The 18,188-nt window shown below is 36.5% G+C and overlaps 1 protein-coding gene across 1 annotated transcript in view; it reads right to left on the bottom strand.

Moving 5' to 3' along the window:
* Positions 1-18,188, bottom strand: part of FAF1 (Fas associated factor 1) — a 152,780-nt gene that overhangs the window by 31,231 nt on the left and 103,361 nt on the right. Inside the window, exon 13 of the mRNA XM_041421439.1 lies at positions 10,642-10,796. Coding sequence (XP_041277373.1) covers positions 10,642-10,796 — 155 coding nt within the window. The remainder of the gene's footprint in view (positions 1-10,641; positions 10,797-18,188) is intronic.

The following is an 18,188-nucleotide window of genomic DNA, read 5'->3' as shown; positions in this document are numbered from 1 at the left end:
CAGAATTAAAACATGGTACTTCAGAATTGTATTTTCTTTTGTACTAATGCCCTGCCAGTGACATACTTAGCAGTGTGGTCTAAAAAACAATAATTCTAAGCTTTTGACCAAAAAAAGCTCTTAGATATTAGCATACAGAAGTCTAACATTAGTATTCTTAACACGATCTTGAATAAATGAAAAAACTGATAAAGCTTTTCTCTTCCATTAAAGGACTGTTTGAAATTAGCATTTCTTTCAAGAGAAAAGGGTAGCTTATGATATGTTTTCAGATCTGATGGTAAAAAGTAAATGTCATAATAATAATGAATTATGAAAGACCAAATGCAAATATAGAATGCTTTAATAAGATCCAATTTAATAAAGTCTGTAAAAATAATGGACTTTTAATAACACGGGTCACAAAAGGCAAAACAGTGGAAATTCTGAGGACTAGCCACTGGTACAGGCTTATTAATTCTTAATTATGTTCATGAAAGGCAACTTAAATCGTGTGTTTTCTTATGCCTTATGATAATATTTTAGGTAACAACTACTCTGAAATGTATGCTCTAACTGAAGAGCAAAGTCCCATTGTCACATGCATTAGAAGCCAAATCTATTTGAAAAGACAAACTGCATTAAAATGTCAAGTGCTCCAAGTAATTTCTTCTCAAAGATACTGAAAAGATACAAAATTGTGATTTTTAAAAAATCAATATATATATTGTGTCCAATAAAATGGCTAAAAATGGATGAATCTGACAAGAACAGCATTGTGCTTATTTGAGACACCTGAAGTACTAAAAAAATCTCTCCTCAGAGAGAATTTGGATGGAAGGCAATGAGTGGGGGTGGCAAGCAAGTATTTCAAAGCCATAAGTGTTACTCCCTGATTCTCTGTATTTTTCAACTCAGAACAATCAGACACAAAGAAGACATCAAAAAGCTGAACCAACTCTGCTATATCAGAAAGAGCGACACAGACACATAACATCTGGGAAGGATAAAACAGCATCTGTAAAGTCTGGACATATCAACTCTTCAGATAAATAATGGCTTTTGATGTTTTCCTTTCAAGGTGGGAACAGGTAAGTGAAATGTTGGCCTCACAGAAGTCAGTGGTGATCCTCCACAGCAAAATGAAAATGACTTCTGTGAGTTCAAGGTTTCAGCCCTGGAAGCAATAAAGACAGTGGACAACTGAACTGAATTCCTAGACTTGTGTATCAAAACTGTTTAACAGTCTTCAACACAGCACAGAAGAAAAGCACTCAAGTTTCATGGAAAACCAAAATACTTAATTGGAAGTGAAGAGGTGCTGTAGAGAAAAATGCTAGAAGGAACTAAACCAAAGAGACTCCTACAGTCTTAGTTGTACTACTCAAAGGTGCTGGTTTGTTAGTATTTTTTTCAAGTCTATTTTATATTTAGTCAACCAATAACTCAGTGCCAAAATATGTTTTTATAGGCATAGGTTTTGCATGCAGAGAATTCTGAATGAAGAATTACTTTTTTCCCTTTTCTGCCTTTACTGATTTTGCATTTGTGACCTTTTTACTTTCAGATTCATAACCAGAAAAAAAGGAAAAAAGTCCCCTCTGTGCTAATATTTATTGTTAGAAGAGAGCAGGACCAAAACAACTTGGTTCAATATCCAGTATTTTATTCTGTACATCACTTACAAGGGATTTTCTTACTTTCATTTGAACAGAAGTGTGCCAGATCTCTCAGTGGCATCTCCAGAGCTGCCAAAAAAAGTGCCTGTGGAGTCCATCAAAGAGACAGATGTCACTCCAGGGAAGAGTTTTCCACAGCATTGGATTACTGTGATCTCCAACCAACAGTGGAAATAGAGGAATGCTGCCAGGAGGGCAAACAGCAGCCTACTAGTCCTTTTATTTTGAAATTACAAAAAAAATCAAGGAGAGAGCAGGAGAAAGGCAAAAACTCATTTTATGAAATAAAAATCCATTTAAAAAAAAAATCTCAAAAGTTACAAGAAAAAAGTTCATCAAGAAAAGTACCAGTTCTGGCAAGAAGCACCATTTCCTTCATGACTCAGTAGCAATGAAACCAGCAGTTACAGCTACAGAATAAACATGGACACTGCCCATGGCTTGACAAATACAGAAACAAGCTAAAAAATTTAGAAACTATTGACGTTTTTAAAATGTAGATTGAACAGGTATTAATGCTTAGACACAGTTAAAAGTGGCACACAGGAAAAATTATTCTGGTGCCATGAAGATGTTAACTGGGGGAGTTGCTGGTGCCTGCACAGCAATTTTCCCTCCACGTGCACTTTGAGACAACCTGTGTGAGCAGTTATCATCTTTGTAGCTCCTGAGTTTTCAAAAGAAGAATGTTGTCATTTCCTACCAGCTAATATGTGAGCCTTATATTAAAATACACTCCTGGCATAGCTTTTTGGTAATTGCATTCATTTTCAAATAATTTTTAATGAATGTAGTAACTTATTTAATATTACTGTAGAATAAGGTCCTAGAATGCAATTATGACAAAATAATAGATTTAAGAATCTACTGAAAAAATTTTTAATATTATTGAGTCTCAAACCCAAAGGAAATACTTATTAAAACTTAAGTGTCAAGCCTGTGGTCTATCTATCTCCCAATGGTCTCCTGTGGTCTATCTCCCAATCCCAAATATGCTATGTAGCACTCTGCAGATGCTGGGGTTTAGCAATAATTTGTTTCTGTGAAAATGTGCAACTTTTAATTTTTAATAACAAAACTGGCACTTCTGATCAAAGTGATGGTTATCAAAAGTGTTGATCTCGGAGCTCAATATTATTTGATATCTGGAAAAAAGCTATGATGGCAAATAATTTTGAAAAATGTAAATATTCCTTTAGTATTTCAGTTTAAACAATTTGGCAAGTTAGGAACAATTTGGTACCTAGTTCCTGAAAGGGACAAGGCAGAGGCACTGCTTGGCTTTGAGCTGTCATGCTGTATTTTCCAATGTGAACTCCTTCAAAGCCACTCTTGCCTAGTAGAGAAAAAAATCTACAAAGAAATGAAGAACTGTAGAGGAGCTAAAGGAAGAACTTGGCAAGGAATTGAGGATTCTGAGCAATGAGAGCTGTCTGCATGTCCTTTCAAAACTACAGCACAAAGCAGCACTTCTGCTTGCTGCCCCTGGCCTTGATGCTGCAGGACTCCAGAGGAGCAGAGGAATTCAGTGTCCTTTCTTTCCAGGCAGAAAAGTGCCATCAGCATGGCCTTGAGAGACATGGACACCACCCAGCAGCCACCACTGAAACCAAATACTGACTGCTCAAGGCCTGTCCTCCTTCTGATCCTCAGTTTCCTGCAGGAATCAAACAGATGTACAACCTGGCTGGATGAATAGCTCTGCATATCCCCCCAAATTAACCCACCTTCTCAAGGCATCATGAAAAAATCTCAAGCAGTCAAGGCAGAAAGAGCAACCAAAGCTAAAATGTTAACTCCAGCTGGTTTATGGTAGCCAAGTAGCCCTGCAGAAGGAAACCAAGTCAGAGCAGGTTGCATCCTGCACACTGTAGTGTGCTCCTGGAATGTGCAGAGGGACATTTCGTGCTACATTTTGAATGGTTTTTGTATGTTCAAAAACCAAAAAATTGCAAGCTCTCATTGGCTTTTGCTTTTCTTACCCTCTCCTCAGCACCTTAATGTTATTTAACAATTGTATTAGCAGATGTCTAGTGCACTTAAGGTCAAATTCTCTTCCATAAAGAAAGAACTCGGCTCTCAAATGTGTGGAAAAAATGCATTAAAATAAATACTAAAAATTCATAGTATTTTAGATTTTCTTTACTTTCTGTATCAATAGAAATAACAAAGATCTGGTTATTTGTTACAGTCTTACTCATATAAATTCCTGAAGTTACTTTTTATTTTTGTGCACTAAAGGGAAAACTTTGGAAAAGTTTCCTCCTACAATGAGGCCCTTTGGCACATGGTGCCCACTATACTTCTTGGAAAGGACTTTTTAACAGAACAGAAGGGCTGCACTGGAGATGTTTTTTGTTCTTAGCCTAAAGTCCACCTCAAAAAGCAGCAGCAGCAGAAAATCTGACAATTTCTTCTAAAAGACCTATTCCCTTTCAGAACACAAAGTGGATGACTTTGGGCCAAAAAAAGCGTGATTTATTTATGACCAGATAATTCCAAAAGCCAAAAAGCCTTTAACATTTCAGAAATGGGTTTGGAAAAAAAGTAACTTCTTTGTTGAGCATGAGGAAAACAATTATGAATATTAAATATGCAAGGTTTCTGATTATTTTTAATAATAATTATATAATGTGCAAAGTCAACAAAAGACTCATTAAAATGTTAATGTAAAAATAACATTTTTGTATTAGGTATTTACATTTTTAAAAGAGTAAAAGCTGAGGTCCTGAATTGGCATATTAAAATAATCTTGCTCTCCATAATTCAGAGTTACTGCCTTACCCACACTGGCAGGGTCATACCTCAAACACAAGGAGTAGACACAAGGCTTGTTTTAAAGATGTATACAGCAGCCTAAGTCAAATTATGTGAGTATCATCTTCAAGATCCACATGCCAAACACCAGATTCAGATGTTAAAAAGCAGGATTTTATCCACTTTATGCAAAAGTAAAGCCTACATGAGTGGGTTATCTATCTCCTCCTAAAACATGGAAGATCAGGCTCCCAGCCTGAAAGGCTCAACCAGATTAGATAAACACTTCCCAACCCCATTCAGTCTCAACCACAGCACTCTAGAAACCCTTTAGTCCATTCTTGCACACCAGGCAAGGTCACTGGTGAAAGTATAAATAAAACATACCTTGACCCCTTGCTAGAGCACTGCACAAAGAATGGAACACACAAGATGCACTTTCATCATCACCTATTATGTACTGTATGATTTCCTAAGGAATGTCCAAGGCTTGCCACAGGTAGAATTAATATACAGATTTAATAATAGCCTAGATAAGAACGGGCAGTGTGTTTGGTTACTTTACAGATGTTGGTAAAGTGGGAAAAGCTACAAGCACATCAGAAGTCAGAGAATTCAGATTAATCTTCACAAGTCAAGGAATCATCCTGAGAAGTAAAATGTATGCCAATGAGAGTCTCCAAACTGGAGGAAAGATGGCACAAATACAGCAGAAGAAACAAGCAATAAGTGAATACAAACAAATCCTTCCTCAAAACAGCCCAACAAATCTGTCTTGACCACCTGCTCTTCTACCTTCACGTCTTTTGCACAGGACACAAAAAAGTTTTATTTTTCACCTTTTCTGTTCAAGAAGCTTAATCAACTAGGTTGTAGTCTGAATACAGTGGGATAGAACATTCTTTGAGATTTTGTTTTAGAGTGGGGACTTAAAATATATGCTTACAAATCTATGAGTTTAATTAATTCCTTGGGTTTACTAACTATTTTTCTCAGATGACCTTAAAACATTGCTAAAGGCATATAAACTGATGGACTAAAAATCTTGATAACATCAGAGAAGCTGCTTTCTATTTATAGTTGGCTATTATAGACATCCACATCTTCCTAATCACGACCAGACCAAAATGCATTCTCTGCTGATTTTTAGTTTTCCAAATTTGGACATTTTTAGATTACTAACATGAAATTACCTTGAAGCACATAAATATTTAAGCAGGGATAGTTTACCTTTTCTGGTGGGTGTATAATAAACAGTTTAACCATCATCTATATACAGGATGTTTTGTTCTCCATCTAAAGAGACAATCACCTTTTATCCTTTTCCTTTTTTTCCTTCGTTTCAGAGCTATTAGGAAACTATTCACAAGTGCACCCCTGAACAATACCATGCAGTAATTATGACTAAATGACAAAGAGATGCGAACAATTACCGAGTCCATTTTGAAACCCTACACTAATAAAGTCATTAGATGCTGCCCTTGCCATGAGCCTTCTAAAAGCTTCTGAAGTTACAAGAACACACAGCATTGTTCAGTGGGACAATTGCTGCTGGCAGAATGCAAACCTTGAGTTAAACCATGCTGCAAATTGATCTTGACATTCTGTTAAGACCGCCACTAAAATCAAAAGCAAAGGAGAAAAGGAGAAAATGAGCGGGTGGGATGTAATCATGGAACAGAAGGGTTCCCTCCTCACCTTCTTTCCTCTTCCTCCTCAAAACAAACCATACAGAAAATGACAAACTCGCCTGGTGTTTGAGAACCTTTATTTTTAAAACATTAATTAGACTTCTGACCTGTTTTTATTGACTGGCACTGTATTGCTATTAAAGCAAATTAAATAAAAAATTGCAGAATACAATAGAAAAGGTTTTCACACTGCTCTGTGAAACCTGTTAAGGATTTAGTGACTGAAGAACACGTCCAACAGTTTTGCAAGCAACATATACAGAATCTGTGGTCACTACTGAAGAGGCAGTAAGAAATTAACTCATCTCTTCCCACTCTCACAGACCCCACACCTGCAATATATTTGCTGAAGGATCAAATGGGATTGGAGAGCTGGAGTAATATGGTCAACTGGTCTTCATCCAGGCATGCATCATTCAGTAGGTTAGAATTAAGGGTCAGCAACTGTGAATATGGCTAATCACTTGATGACGGAAATTGCAGGTGAAGACAACCTGCTGCTGAGAAGCACTTTAGTGAATTAACTCTTTCCTAAGCTTAAGCAAAGTGAAAAACTATCATTTGAACATTAAAACTAACAAATACCTGTCATCAGAGCAAAATTGGCAACACCTTGAAATATGGTGCCCAAGGGCAATGATATCAAAAGCTAAAAAGCTGCTACAGGTTTTTGAGTCACTGTCTTATGGTTTTGGCTTTGCTTAACAAACCCCATGTGTGCTGGAAAGCTCTTCATGTTATGCATTATCTGTGTTTGTTAATGCTGTGTGTACAAATATAAGGGGTGTGTGCATGTGTGTATATATATATCACTATACATCTTTCCTGGATACAAATGTATTAATGCACATTAATGAATTAACAAAGCCAGTTAGGCATGTGTTTGCACATACACAACCAATGCACATAATTGAATTAGAACAATGATATCGACAAAAGAAGTGCCAGAACTAGAGCTGCTCATGTCTGGCTCTCCTGCTTGTCCATCCCAGAATCCCTCTGGAAACCTGAGGAACTGCCCAGCCCAAGTGATGGCCCAATGCAGCTGTGCTTGGGCCAAGTGGCAGGGCCAGAACTGCCAGCACCACTGCAGCCAAACCCCACTGCCACCACCTGACACCTCCCCCCAAATTTCTGCTGTCTGAAGGGCCATGGTAGCAATCTTCACTGCAAGCAATTGAAAGGAAACAATGATTTTTAAGCTCATGAGTCACGTCAAATTGAGTGGAATATAAAAAGAGCTAAAGTTAGAGATATATGTGTAATTTAGTGGCCTTTTTCCTCCTTTGACAGGAACATATCACAAGAATATTTCAAAGAGTTGCCCCTAAACTGAAGCCTAAACTATAGGAGATAAAGATTTCATGTATATTCCTTAACTATATTATAAAAACACCACATTATTTTCCTAAATGAAGGCTACTTATTTTATTTTCCCTTTCATGCAATTTTATTATGATTAATGAAAAAACTCATAATCACTAACTTACTCAAAGTAAGGGAGCAATTGCTGCCTTCACTGCAAACCTGATGTCTGAGGCAATTAAAACCCATGGAAGCCAAAACAAAACTTCCCCTCAACTGTATTAACTACTTTTCCTTTATTTTACAGAGTAACAGTCCTGTGTGGCTGCAGTAAGAATTTTTTTAGTATCTGACTTCCAAAGTTGTAATGCTTCTTGTACTGCTGCTGGCAGGTACCAGTGCTCTCACAGCCTTTTACTACTACCTACAGACTCTCTTAAATCTATTGGAATGGATATTGAAGATTGAGAGATTCCAGAAGAAATGTGCTATTGTACAGTAATGCAGGTTTTAAAGCACATTTCTGTATCAGTGTCAGCTGACAAACACATTGAAAGTTGGGGAAAATGACATGAATTTGGAGCTGGTTTTGCTCTACAGTGTGCAGGATGGACCCTCATTCCATTAATGAGAAAATGGGAAACAACTATTAGGACTGATTTTGGAATAGAATGACATTTGTGGATCAAAACATTAAGAAGATTTTTTTGGCTTATAAAAGGAAAGTCTTTATAGTGTTGAATTTAAAGTGTTTGAATTTACTCATGCCATTCCACAGTACTGAATCCATGTCTTTTACTACCAGCATTGAGGTGTTGACTGCTGTAAATCAAGTGGATCTGATTCCTCTGCTGTCCCACCCTGGCTTTGCCAGCATTTTTACAATGCAATTATAAGAGTATAAACGAGCTACTCTTGGGCTACACCAGCAGGCAAAGCCCAGTTCCTCCTGTTGCTGTTGTCTTCTCAGCATTCAAATAAAAAGCTGCATTTAAGTGTGTTCATAGGGCTAGAGAACAGAATGGGCTCCAAGACCACTGTCACTGAGTCACATGAAGGGCAGTGATTGAACAGAGGGACTGAGTATTTATTTATGGGAATGCCCACAGTGCATTGGCACTTTCCAAAGGGAGAAAGAGGCATCGTGCCCCCTCTGAAGAAATCACAGTCTGAGCAGGATGTGACACTAAACATAACTGAGAAATTATTCTAATTCGAGCCAGCGTGCCTTGTTTACTCTTTACTATTTTTTGACCTCACTGTTAATATGACAGTTTCTTTCTTGTTGGCAACAGAAAGCAAAAAAATGAAGGCTTAAAAACCCTATCGTCCAGCACAATCAGGGACTAAGTTCATTGAGAGCAGCTATAAAGCCTTAAACAAGCCCTTTATTTTGTGTTTTAAGGAGTGTCATAAGGAGTTAATAGGACACAGCTGTACAGGCTCTTTCTAACAAGCAGCTTCTGTCGCTTTGGTCACCACAGGTGTCTGTGTAACCTGCAAACTCTTATTACTAGTGTATCAAAGTTGTGCTACTTAATAGATTTCTTTAGTAAAACACAACAAAGCAATTACATGGCTGTTGATCGTTAGTCATAAAAAAACCCTCAAACACAGTTTTTCAAAAGAAACTACACTGCAATTTTTTGTCATTGTAAAATAAAAGAAACTAGTGAATTAAATAGAAGAGCAGACAATAGAACAGCAGGTAGTCAACTGAACTTAGCCACTACAGATGGTTTAGAAATAGTGTTTCCTTCTACACCAACTTGTGGGATAAAAGAAAAGGAGGAGGCTCCTTACTGCCCATGAATGGCAATACCAAAAGACTTAAGCAACTTTCCAGTCTATGTATTTGGCCCTATGAAAGAACCTAGATGTTTCCTTTTCCTCTCTTACTTTTTTCTTTTTCAGAAACTTTTAATCTGTTTTTGCAACTGCTTTTTTCCATAACCTTCTACACTTCTCTAGAATAACTCAAACTAGAAACATTGCTGCTGATCCCTCCAACGAAAAAATGCAGAAGGTCAAGTGAGGAATTCCTGAGAAACACAAAGTGTCATTTAAAAAGCACATTAGAAAAAGAGACTACTCCTTTCTCCAACGTCACCTCAGTAAAGAAATATTAACTATAATTTACATAGTGAAGACTAGAAATGCATAAATGCTCTAGTCAAATAATCCACAAGATAAAGAAGCATGAATGTATAATTTTCCTTGCTCAATAATCACTCGAATAGTGTGAAGAAGTGGCAACCTTATTCCAGGCCAAATGACTGCTGCATCTTTCAGTCAAAAATTAGAGTAACTCTAATTATAGTAACATGCATAGGTTGTTACCCTGGCAAGACATGATCAGTCATCTTCTGGGTAAATAAAAGTTATGAAATAAGGTCCAAGTTAGAGAACCAAACAAGTCTGATTTTTAAATGTTATAATGATGATGATAATACTAATACTACTACTACTACTACTACTACTACTACTAATAATAATATCATCATTATTTTCAGTAGACCATGATCAACTGATAAATAACTAAAGAGGAGAAAGGCCTTGGTATAACACTACGGAAATCTGTTGGTAATCTACAGAAGTTGTAGAAGGAGGTGAAATCTACAGTTTTAATTTCTTTACTCATCAGCAAAATTATGGTCTCTCAAAGACATCAGACAGCTTTTATTATATTAAAACCAAAATATCTGAACATTCCCAAAGGAATGTTCTGTAGAAAAACGGTAGTTCAAAAAAGTACATATGAATTGCAAGCGTTTAACATTTTCCATAATCTGTTCTTAATACTAATTTATCACATGAATGCTATTTTTTAAATAAGATTTTCATTAACAACAACAGTTATTACCCCAGACAGCTCTTGTGCAGTTACACCAACATACACACAATTAATGCCATGTAATATCATGGCACTGCAATGCATAACTGTGAAGGCACATGTTTGAATATAGAATCGTGTTTGAAAATAAAGTGAAAAAAGAAAGGAAATAATTCCTTCAATTACTTTTTTCTGCACAGAAATAAGAAGTCACTTTGTGATGAACACAAGGCCAGCCCAATTGTCAATGAATGTCAGCCAGCACAGCTCCATTGGTCAGCTGAGAACGAGCATGAAGTTTTAGCTCAAACAGACATTAAGCACCAAAAGATCTGATAGCCAGAGATAAGGGCCTTCCTGAGAAAAGTTGCTCCACTCAGAGTCCAAAGAGTCTTACCTTGCTCTGTTTGCTTCTTTTGTCATGTCCCATGCCCAGGTTATGAAGTTCTGACTCAGGTAGGAGACAATGGATTCAGCACAAAGCATTTGTGAGCAGAAGACGTTGGTTAGTACACTTTCATCGTGGTGGAGGTAGATAGCAAGAAGCTTTCTCTGGAAAAAATGTGACAAGAGATGAGTGAAAAGTTCCTGAGGCAATTTACAATTTAAAGCTGCTGCTGCAGATTTGTGTTTTAGGACTCACAATGGGGTTTATCAAGGGTGACAAGTATCTCAACACAAGAAATAATCAGAAGATTTCAAGTCAAATGGTGTATCCCTGCAAATTTTTAAATATTCTCAATGCTCCCTCATATTTTGAGTACTAAAATACAATATATTATGTCCTTAGAACATTAAAAGAACAATGAATTAAAAACAAAAACCTTATTAACAGACCTAAGAAATGAATGAACTTCTTTAGCTTGTTGCCTAACAAAAATAATATTTCTATGAACAAGGAACATGCCTCTTGACTGGACAGCATCTACCACAAAAAATAATTATAAACAACCTGAAAAAAATGATAGTGCATTGCTATCACCACCTCACTAGCCAAAAAAAAGAGGCTCTACATGATGAGATGGTGTTTATGGTCTCTTGAAACAAAATATTCTTTGCTGTCTTCTGGAACCCCATCAAGTAAAACTTGAGCTTCACTGCCAGCAGCTGCGTCCCCATGAAAATCTCAAGAGCACCTTTTGGAAAACAAGACTGTGTGCATGTAAATACAGAAAGCTGTAAATATAGAGGGAGACTATGAGCTAGCTAAGGACTGTGATTCTGCAACTGGCATCCAATGAATTATAAATATAATTCAGAAAATTAGAGCTTTCCATTCCCCCATACCCATATAAATTACTTTATTTTAAAATAGTTCTTGAACATATTTGCTGAGATGATACGGTGCTATTTTCAGACTTTTATTTAAAGTAATTTCAAATCTCTTCATCAGAAGTAACACTGAACCCTAGATATTGATGTGTATTGATATAGCAAGACATGGGATGCAATTTCCAGATAAGCTGTCTTTGCAGAAAGCCCCTGTAGGGCTCTCGCCTCATATACTGGCTTTGGATAAAATTTAATGACTGTTTATAAAAGGAACATTTGAACATTCGACTTTGGGAAAGGGATTAGTAATTTGCATTACTGTTTGTCTAATTTAATTTAAATGTTCTTCAGAAACACGTACACATGTGCCAGGAAGGGCCATTAATAAGCCCAACATGCAGAGATCCATATAAGTGCAGCCAACAATGTTGACTGAAACTAAACTTGAAAATCCAGGGCACTGATGCACAATATCATGCAATAAAACAGCATTTCTGTGGTGATATTTAATTTAAAAAGAAGAAAGAGGCAGGGGAAGATCAGGCACTGTCTGTTTTTGAGGATCAGCCGTTCTGCATTTCAAAGCGTCGATCCCTGCAATATCCAGGTTACTGTGCTAGAATCTCAACTATTATATAGCAGTTGTAAGAGAGGGAGGGCAAAGATGTGTTTACTCAGTGATTAGGGCCTTAGAATAAGCCTCTAGCTCCTAGAGAGACAGCTCACCACTTATTCATTTGGACCAATTCACAAAGCCTAGAAAGATTAAACATCCATGCTGAGAAGACAAGCGAATGCAGACGGTGAAAAAGAAATAAAAATTCTTTAAAAACTCTGAGATGACTTCATTATTTTTTCCACAAGGAAACTTTAGGAAAGTGTTTAGTTAGAGAAAAACCCACATTGACCTCTCTCTAAACCCTTAATCTTTCCTTTGTGGTGGCACTGCTTTGTGGTAAGCGGATGGCTTTGCTCTCCTCTTTTCACTGGGAGCGGACAGAAAAAAAGGCTCTTGAGAAACACTTTTACTTCCAAAGAAACAACCCCATGAAACTGTTAAATATGAGATTCCGTACAACAGAATGTTTCAAAATATGTACAGTTTTAGGCTTAAAGATTTAGGGACAAATTTCAGTAAACAGAACAGGCACAAACACAATGGAGGTTTACACTGAGTTACTTCCCAAGGGAATGTAATTTTTGTTGCATCAACAAATCTTACCATGCAAAGACTAAACTCCATCACATATAAAAGATTATACTTGCACCTGATATCGCATCCAAAATGTTAAGGGTAGGCACAGGCATACTGCTATCATAAATGCAAAGGGGTAGCAGGAGAAACTGAAGTGCTAAAACATTATTTTGAAAAATATTTGTGAAAGCCAGGGGCATTTTTTCCTTGGAAAAATGCATGATCGCAAAAGGCTCACAGCTTGAAGTTTGTTGTTGTTGCTGCTGTTGTGTGGGTTTGTTTTCATGTTTGTTTATTTTACTAACCCATGGTAGCACATATTTATAAGCAAGATTTGGTTGTTATTTCAAGCCTTTGGTGTTTATTTCAAGACTTTGAAAAGTCACAGTAAATTCTAGGATTGCATTATGACTAATAGTGAGTATTTTGAAGTGAATTTTGAACTACTAAAAAAGCCTTACAAAACTGTTGAACAGTCTCAAAATACATAAAAGAAACCTACTAATGGAACACTAGACTGCTCTGTGTTGGAATTTCAAAAATATGACTCAGAGGTTATATACTTAGCATGAAATTTTAATTTAAAAAATACAAAAGGGAAAAACTTTTACTAGTCCCTAGAAAGGCATGGAATACCAGAAAGGTTTTAAGCACTGAATACCTGATGGACTTCCAAAGGCCTTAGGACTTGAGGAAGTTAAGCCACCAAGGGATGCATTTTTCAGAGTATGTGCATGCTGAAGACCAGGCATTAAAGCTTCAGAGAAGTTAACACATTTGTACAGAATTAGAAGAAAAGTTGTCACTGAGGCAAAAAACCCCGAAGATCTTGAGGTGACTAAACTGGCATCAGTGGGTAATGGGATTTCTAAGCTTCTCAGCCAGTTCCTAATACTGTGAATAACTCAGATAACTCGAAAGAATATGAACTTGAATGGGAATAGGAATGCAATCATAAGGGTCAACAAAATCACAAACCTGAATGGTTATTTCTGAATCTCAGGTTTACAAGTTCAAGTAATGACTGAGACAGAAAAGTCCATGCTGTAACAGCTACTAGAGGCATCAATGTTCTGTCAAACTGGTAGGGTAACAAATCAAAATCTTAATTTTTTTTCTCCAGGTTTTATGCAGTGAGAATTAATTAAAACAAACAAAGGGATACATTTGCACTTCTTTAAATCTTGGAAGTGCACAATGTGATCCACCGGTCCAAGGTGATCTTGGAGTTCATGGGATCAGCCTTGGACACAGCTATCCACCTAGCCTTGTAGAAGACATCTGAAAAAAACTGTACCCCACAGGTTCCTAAAGTAGGAGTGAGGTGATCACTGTAAACTTCTGATCCCATATTTTGTATTAAACGTGGCATAAGTCATCCCCAAACTAACTCCCAGTTTAAACTTCCTGTAATTTTACCTTTCAATAAAACATCTAGTCTCAAAAACCCATCAGTGAGGAAGAATCCACAGGACCAATGGTAAGGTGCTCAAACAGCTACCCACTTTCCCAGGTAAAGGTGTGTTAAAGCCTGCTTTAGTCTACTTTCATCTTCCAAGTATTTGATCCTATTATACTGCTGTGTCTCCATTTCAATCAATTGCACCTGTAGTGGTAGCTTACATAATGCAAATAGTATCCAGTAATTAACACCAAAGTCAGGTAAGATCTATAATCATAAGCTTTGAAAGAAGAGAAAATGCAGAGTGAGGTAGACAAGTTCAAAAGACTTCCATTATTTAGTAACAAATAAAGAGGAGAGACCCATACTTGGGAGCAACCCTCCAGATATGAAAGAAGAAGCTACTCTTTAGATATGGAAAATGAAGGGTTTGTAGGCAAACAGTGAAGCTACTAAACTGGTGTTGTAGTAGAAATTTCTAAACAATAGTTATCCACAAATTCAGAAATAATTTACAAATTAAAGGACAGAACTGCTAACAGACACCAGGCAAGACTGGAAAGAAAATAGTGATTAACATGGGACTTAATTGGAGTTTATGTACTGATATTTATCATAGTACAGCTGCTTCACTCTTCCTGAAAAGCTAGAATTATACTTCTATACCTGTCCTCCAGTTTCAACCAGACCATGTACATTAGTGGTCAGGTTATTTATGTTTAATCAGAATCTGTTAAGTGGTAATTCCTCCAGGTGCAATCTGTAATAAGTTTAGTATAAACTTATTTAGCTGACATTTTTCTGAGTTACACAGATAAAAATGATGCTACAGAAAGCCCTGTATGAAGGAATATTCTGCTACCACCAAGGAAGAGGGGAAAAAATAGCTTTTATTTGAACACACCAAATCATGGAAGGAGTACACTTTGCTCTAGGTATTCAGGAAATAAAGAATCCATATGTGAGAGGGATGGTGCTGCTTCTAAATTGAACTTAAAAGACAGAATTCAAGGAGAAGAAAAACATGGTTCATTTTCAGAATGCAGGAATATATATTGAGGTGACAATACCAATCTGTGCTAAGAGAGATGTTTCACATATTTATTAAAAGTCAGTGGACAGAAAGGTTGAGAGAGGAGCAGGAGGTGAGCTGACAGAGGTATATAAAGATAAGAGCTCCTGAAAAGGCAAAGGCAATGTCTTTATTCTTTCTCTTAATAAAAGAGTAGCAACCACCTATAAAAATGAAAAGACAAACAAGCTCTAATAAAAGAAAATATTTTAGTATTACTCACATTTATAACTCAGTAGGCTGTGATATGGCAATTAAAATCTAGTATTACTAACAACACCACCACAAATTAGGATAAACTCTCTGATGTCTCAGAACACAAGACACCCACAAACTGCTTTCTGACACAAAGACACCTTCCCCAAACACCTTGTTAAAAATGTCTATTATAGGATTTTTTCCATGGCATCAGGTGCAGCAACTCCTATGGCAGTGTAGCTCTGTAGCAAGAGCAAGCCCATTCCTCAGAAACTTAGTGACAGTGAAACTCTTCTTTCCAATAGACAGAGGAAGACTTTCACAAAACCCAGCTTAACTGTTGATTTAATAAACCTCTGTCTCTCTTTCTCTTCCTGACCCCATTAAAGGAAATACTGAAAGTATTTTCTTGTCATATATACAATAAAAAATGAAAACACAACACCCTTACTTATCAGGCTGCTGGAGGCAGCTGGGAATTTCATGGCCAAGGACACTGGCTGATGAAAGCAAGCTCTATATCTTGGTAATATATTTGTGGCAAAGAGTTATACAGATTTTAAAGCAGAGCCACATTTGACCTCATTCCACCTCTCCTATCAAAAACTGGCATTGTTGTGGCAGCAGTTGCTCCAAAGGTTAAAAGATACCCATCATGTATGTTAATCTTCACTGGCTAATGACTCAAACACAGCAGATAAACACCTCAACTTTGTTAGAAGGTATTTCTTTTTCAAGCAACATTTTGTTAAATAACTATGAATTACCATCCTTTCCAACACATGAAAAGACACTGAGATTTCACAGGAAACATCTATTTTCATAAAAAGAAATTGAACTCATATTCTGCATTCAAAACACATGTTCTGACATAAGTTAATTTTCCTTAAATAACCCAAATGAAAATATTCCTGGAAAAAAGCTTCATGTTTATACACATTAGGCTTTTTTTTTTCTTTTTTGAGGTAAAAAGTATCCACAATACAGATTTAAAACACAGCTGATGGCTGTCTCACTAGACATGAACTGCAGAGTGCACCTTCTGCTCTGGACAGAGTTGAGAATTTGTCAAGAAAAGGCCAAGATCTCTGAGCACTCGAGCTGCCAAGTGCTCTCAAATTAAATCAGTTTGAAGCGGTTTTCATTAAGATGGATTGAGTGTGGCATCGTGAGAAACACTCTATCAAATGTAGTGTTTTACTTAGTGATTAAGTATATACCAGTTGATGAAGCTGCCCAAATCCTTCGTAATCCCACCACTCCAATAAACATTTAATGAGTATATAAGTTCAAAAAGCCTAGTAGAGGATTTAAACCTTCAATCTTGTTTTTATTTACTCTTGGAACTCAATTTCTCACTTCAAGTGAAGAATGCTGGTGCCTGCAGCTCATCTGTTGCCCTGGTAAAATTAAGTGTCCTCCATAGTATAAATTAGAAGACAAGACACACAGGTTGCAATTTCTCCAAAGCTTTTTTTTTATACTGATATATATTTGAAAAATTATTTTAGGAAATTAAATGATAAAAATATGAAATAATGTGTCCCTTTCCTCAATTCTGAATTCCAGGAGCCAGTACTGAAAAAATTACTTTGTAACAGGGAAAAGCAGTGAAAACATATGGTATTTCCACATTCTCATATCTTTGCTTAAAATCAGAATGTTACAATACAAATTATGCCATTCCAAAGGTGGGAGGGAGAGCTTTCAAAATAAGGCAATATTCAGAAAAAACCCCAACAATCCAAACAACACAAACAAAAATGAATACTCTCCTAAAAATACATACATATTATATATATATACACATAATGGTTTTAGTGTGATAATAACCTGGTATGAATAAACCACAAAATATTACAAATGTAAGGTGACATGAATTTCAGAAGTGCTACGTAAGTAGCACAAGAAGTATTTTGAACAACAAAAAAATAAGTAACTGCACTTTGAGCAACAAAAAACTAAGTAACTGCACTGTACAAGTATCAGATTTATAGGTAGAAAACTGTTAATGAACGTTCTTTATGAGCTTTTGTCCACTATTACACTGATACACTGTCAACCATTTCTGATGACATGACACTAAATGAACTTCCCAACTCACACCCTTTCCTTGTTCAATTCACAGGATTTTCTTCTTTGTGCAAAGACATGAAAATATTCACTAACTTAGAGTGTTAAGTATGTGTTAACTTCAGCTATATAGTATGGATTTATAACTCTCACACTTATCAGAACAGCCCCTAACATAATACAGAGACTCCTTCCAATATGAATAACTACATTCTTCACTTTAAAATTAAACATCTATCAAGAAAACAAAAAGTAAATTTAAAGAGCATGATTTTCTTGTTTGTGTTTCAGCTTTATCTGTGCTTAATTATGCAGGGTTTTGGGTTTCTCCTTAGTGAATCAAGTCACCAAAACTTAAATAAACTGTCCCCATTCTAATTTTATTAAAATACTGATTTTAAAACTGTGCATGGAATAACAGAAACTTGAGATGCCTGGCTGGATATACAGAAAAACTAAACAACCAAACCTTAGTACTGGAACTTGGCAGATAAAGGCTGTACAAAGGGGAAAGAAAAAGCACACTGTATTTGAGAGAGCTTCCAATTTAAATTTACAATTTCATTAGGCATTCTTCAAAGGAGTTACCAACATGCAACAGTGAACTTGTCAACCACAAGACTCACAGGCAGGGTTATCTGGTGCTAGGACACCATTATTTCAGGAAGAAAAGGGAGGAGGGGAAAAGAAAAAGAGTAGCTTTGACAACTAAAGAGCTCCAGTAAAAATACA

This window comes from Onychostruthus taczanowskii, unplaced genomic scaffold (assembly GCF_017590055.1).
Source record: "Onychostruthus taczanowskii isolate IOZ18803 unplaced genomic scaffold, ASM1759005v1 scaffold7, whole genome shotgun sequence".
NCBI classification, from domain to species: domain Eukaryota; kingdom Metazoa; phylum Chordata; class Aves; order Passeriformes; family Passeridae; genus Onychostruthus; species Onychostruthus taczanowskii.
This window is presented reverse-complemented; position numbering and strand designations above follow the sequence as displayed.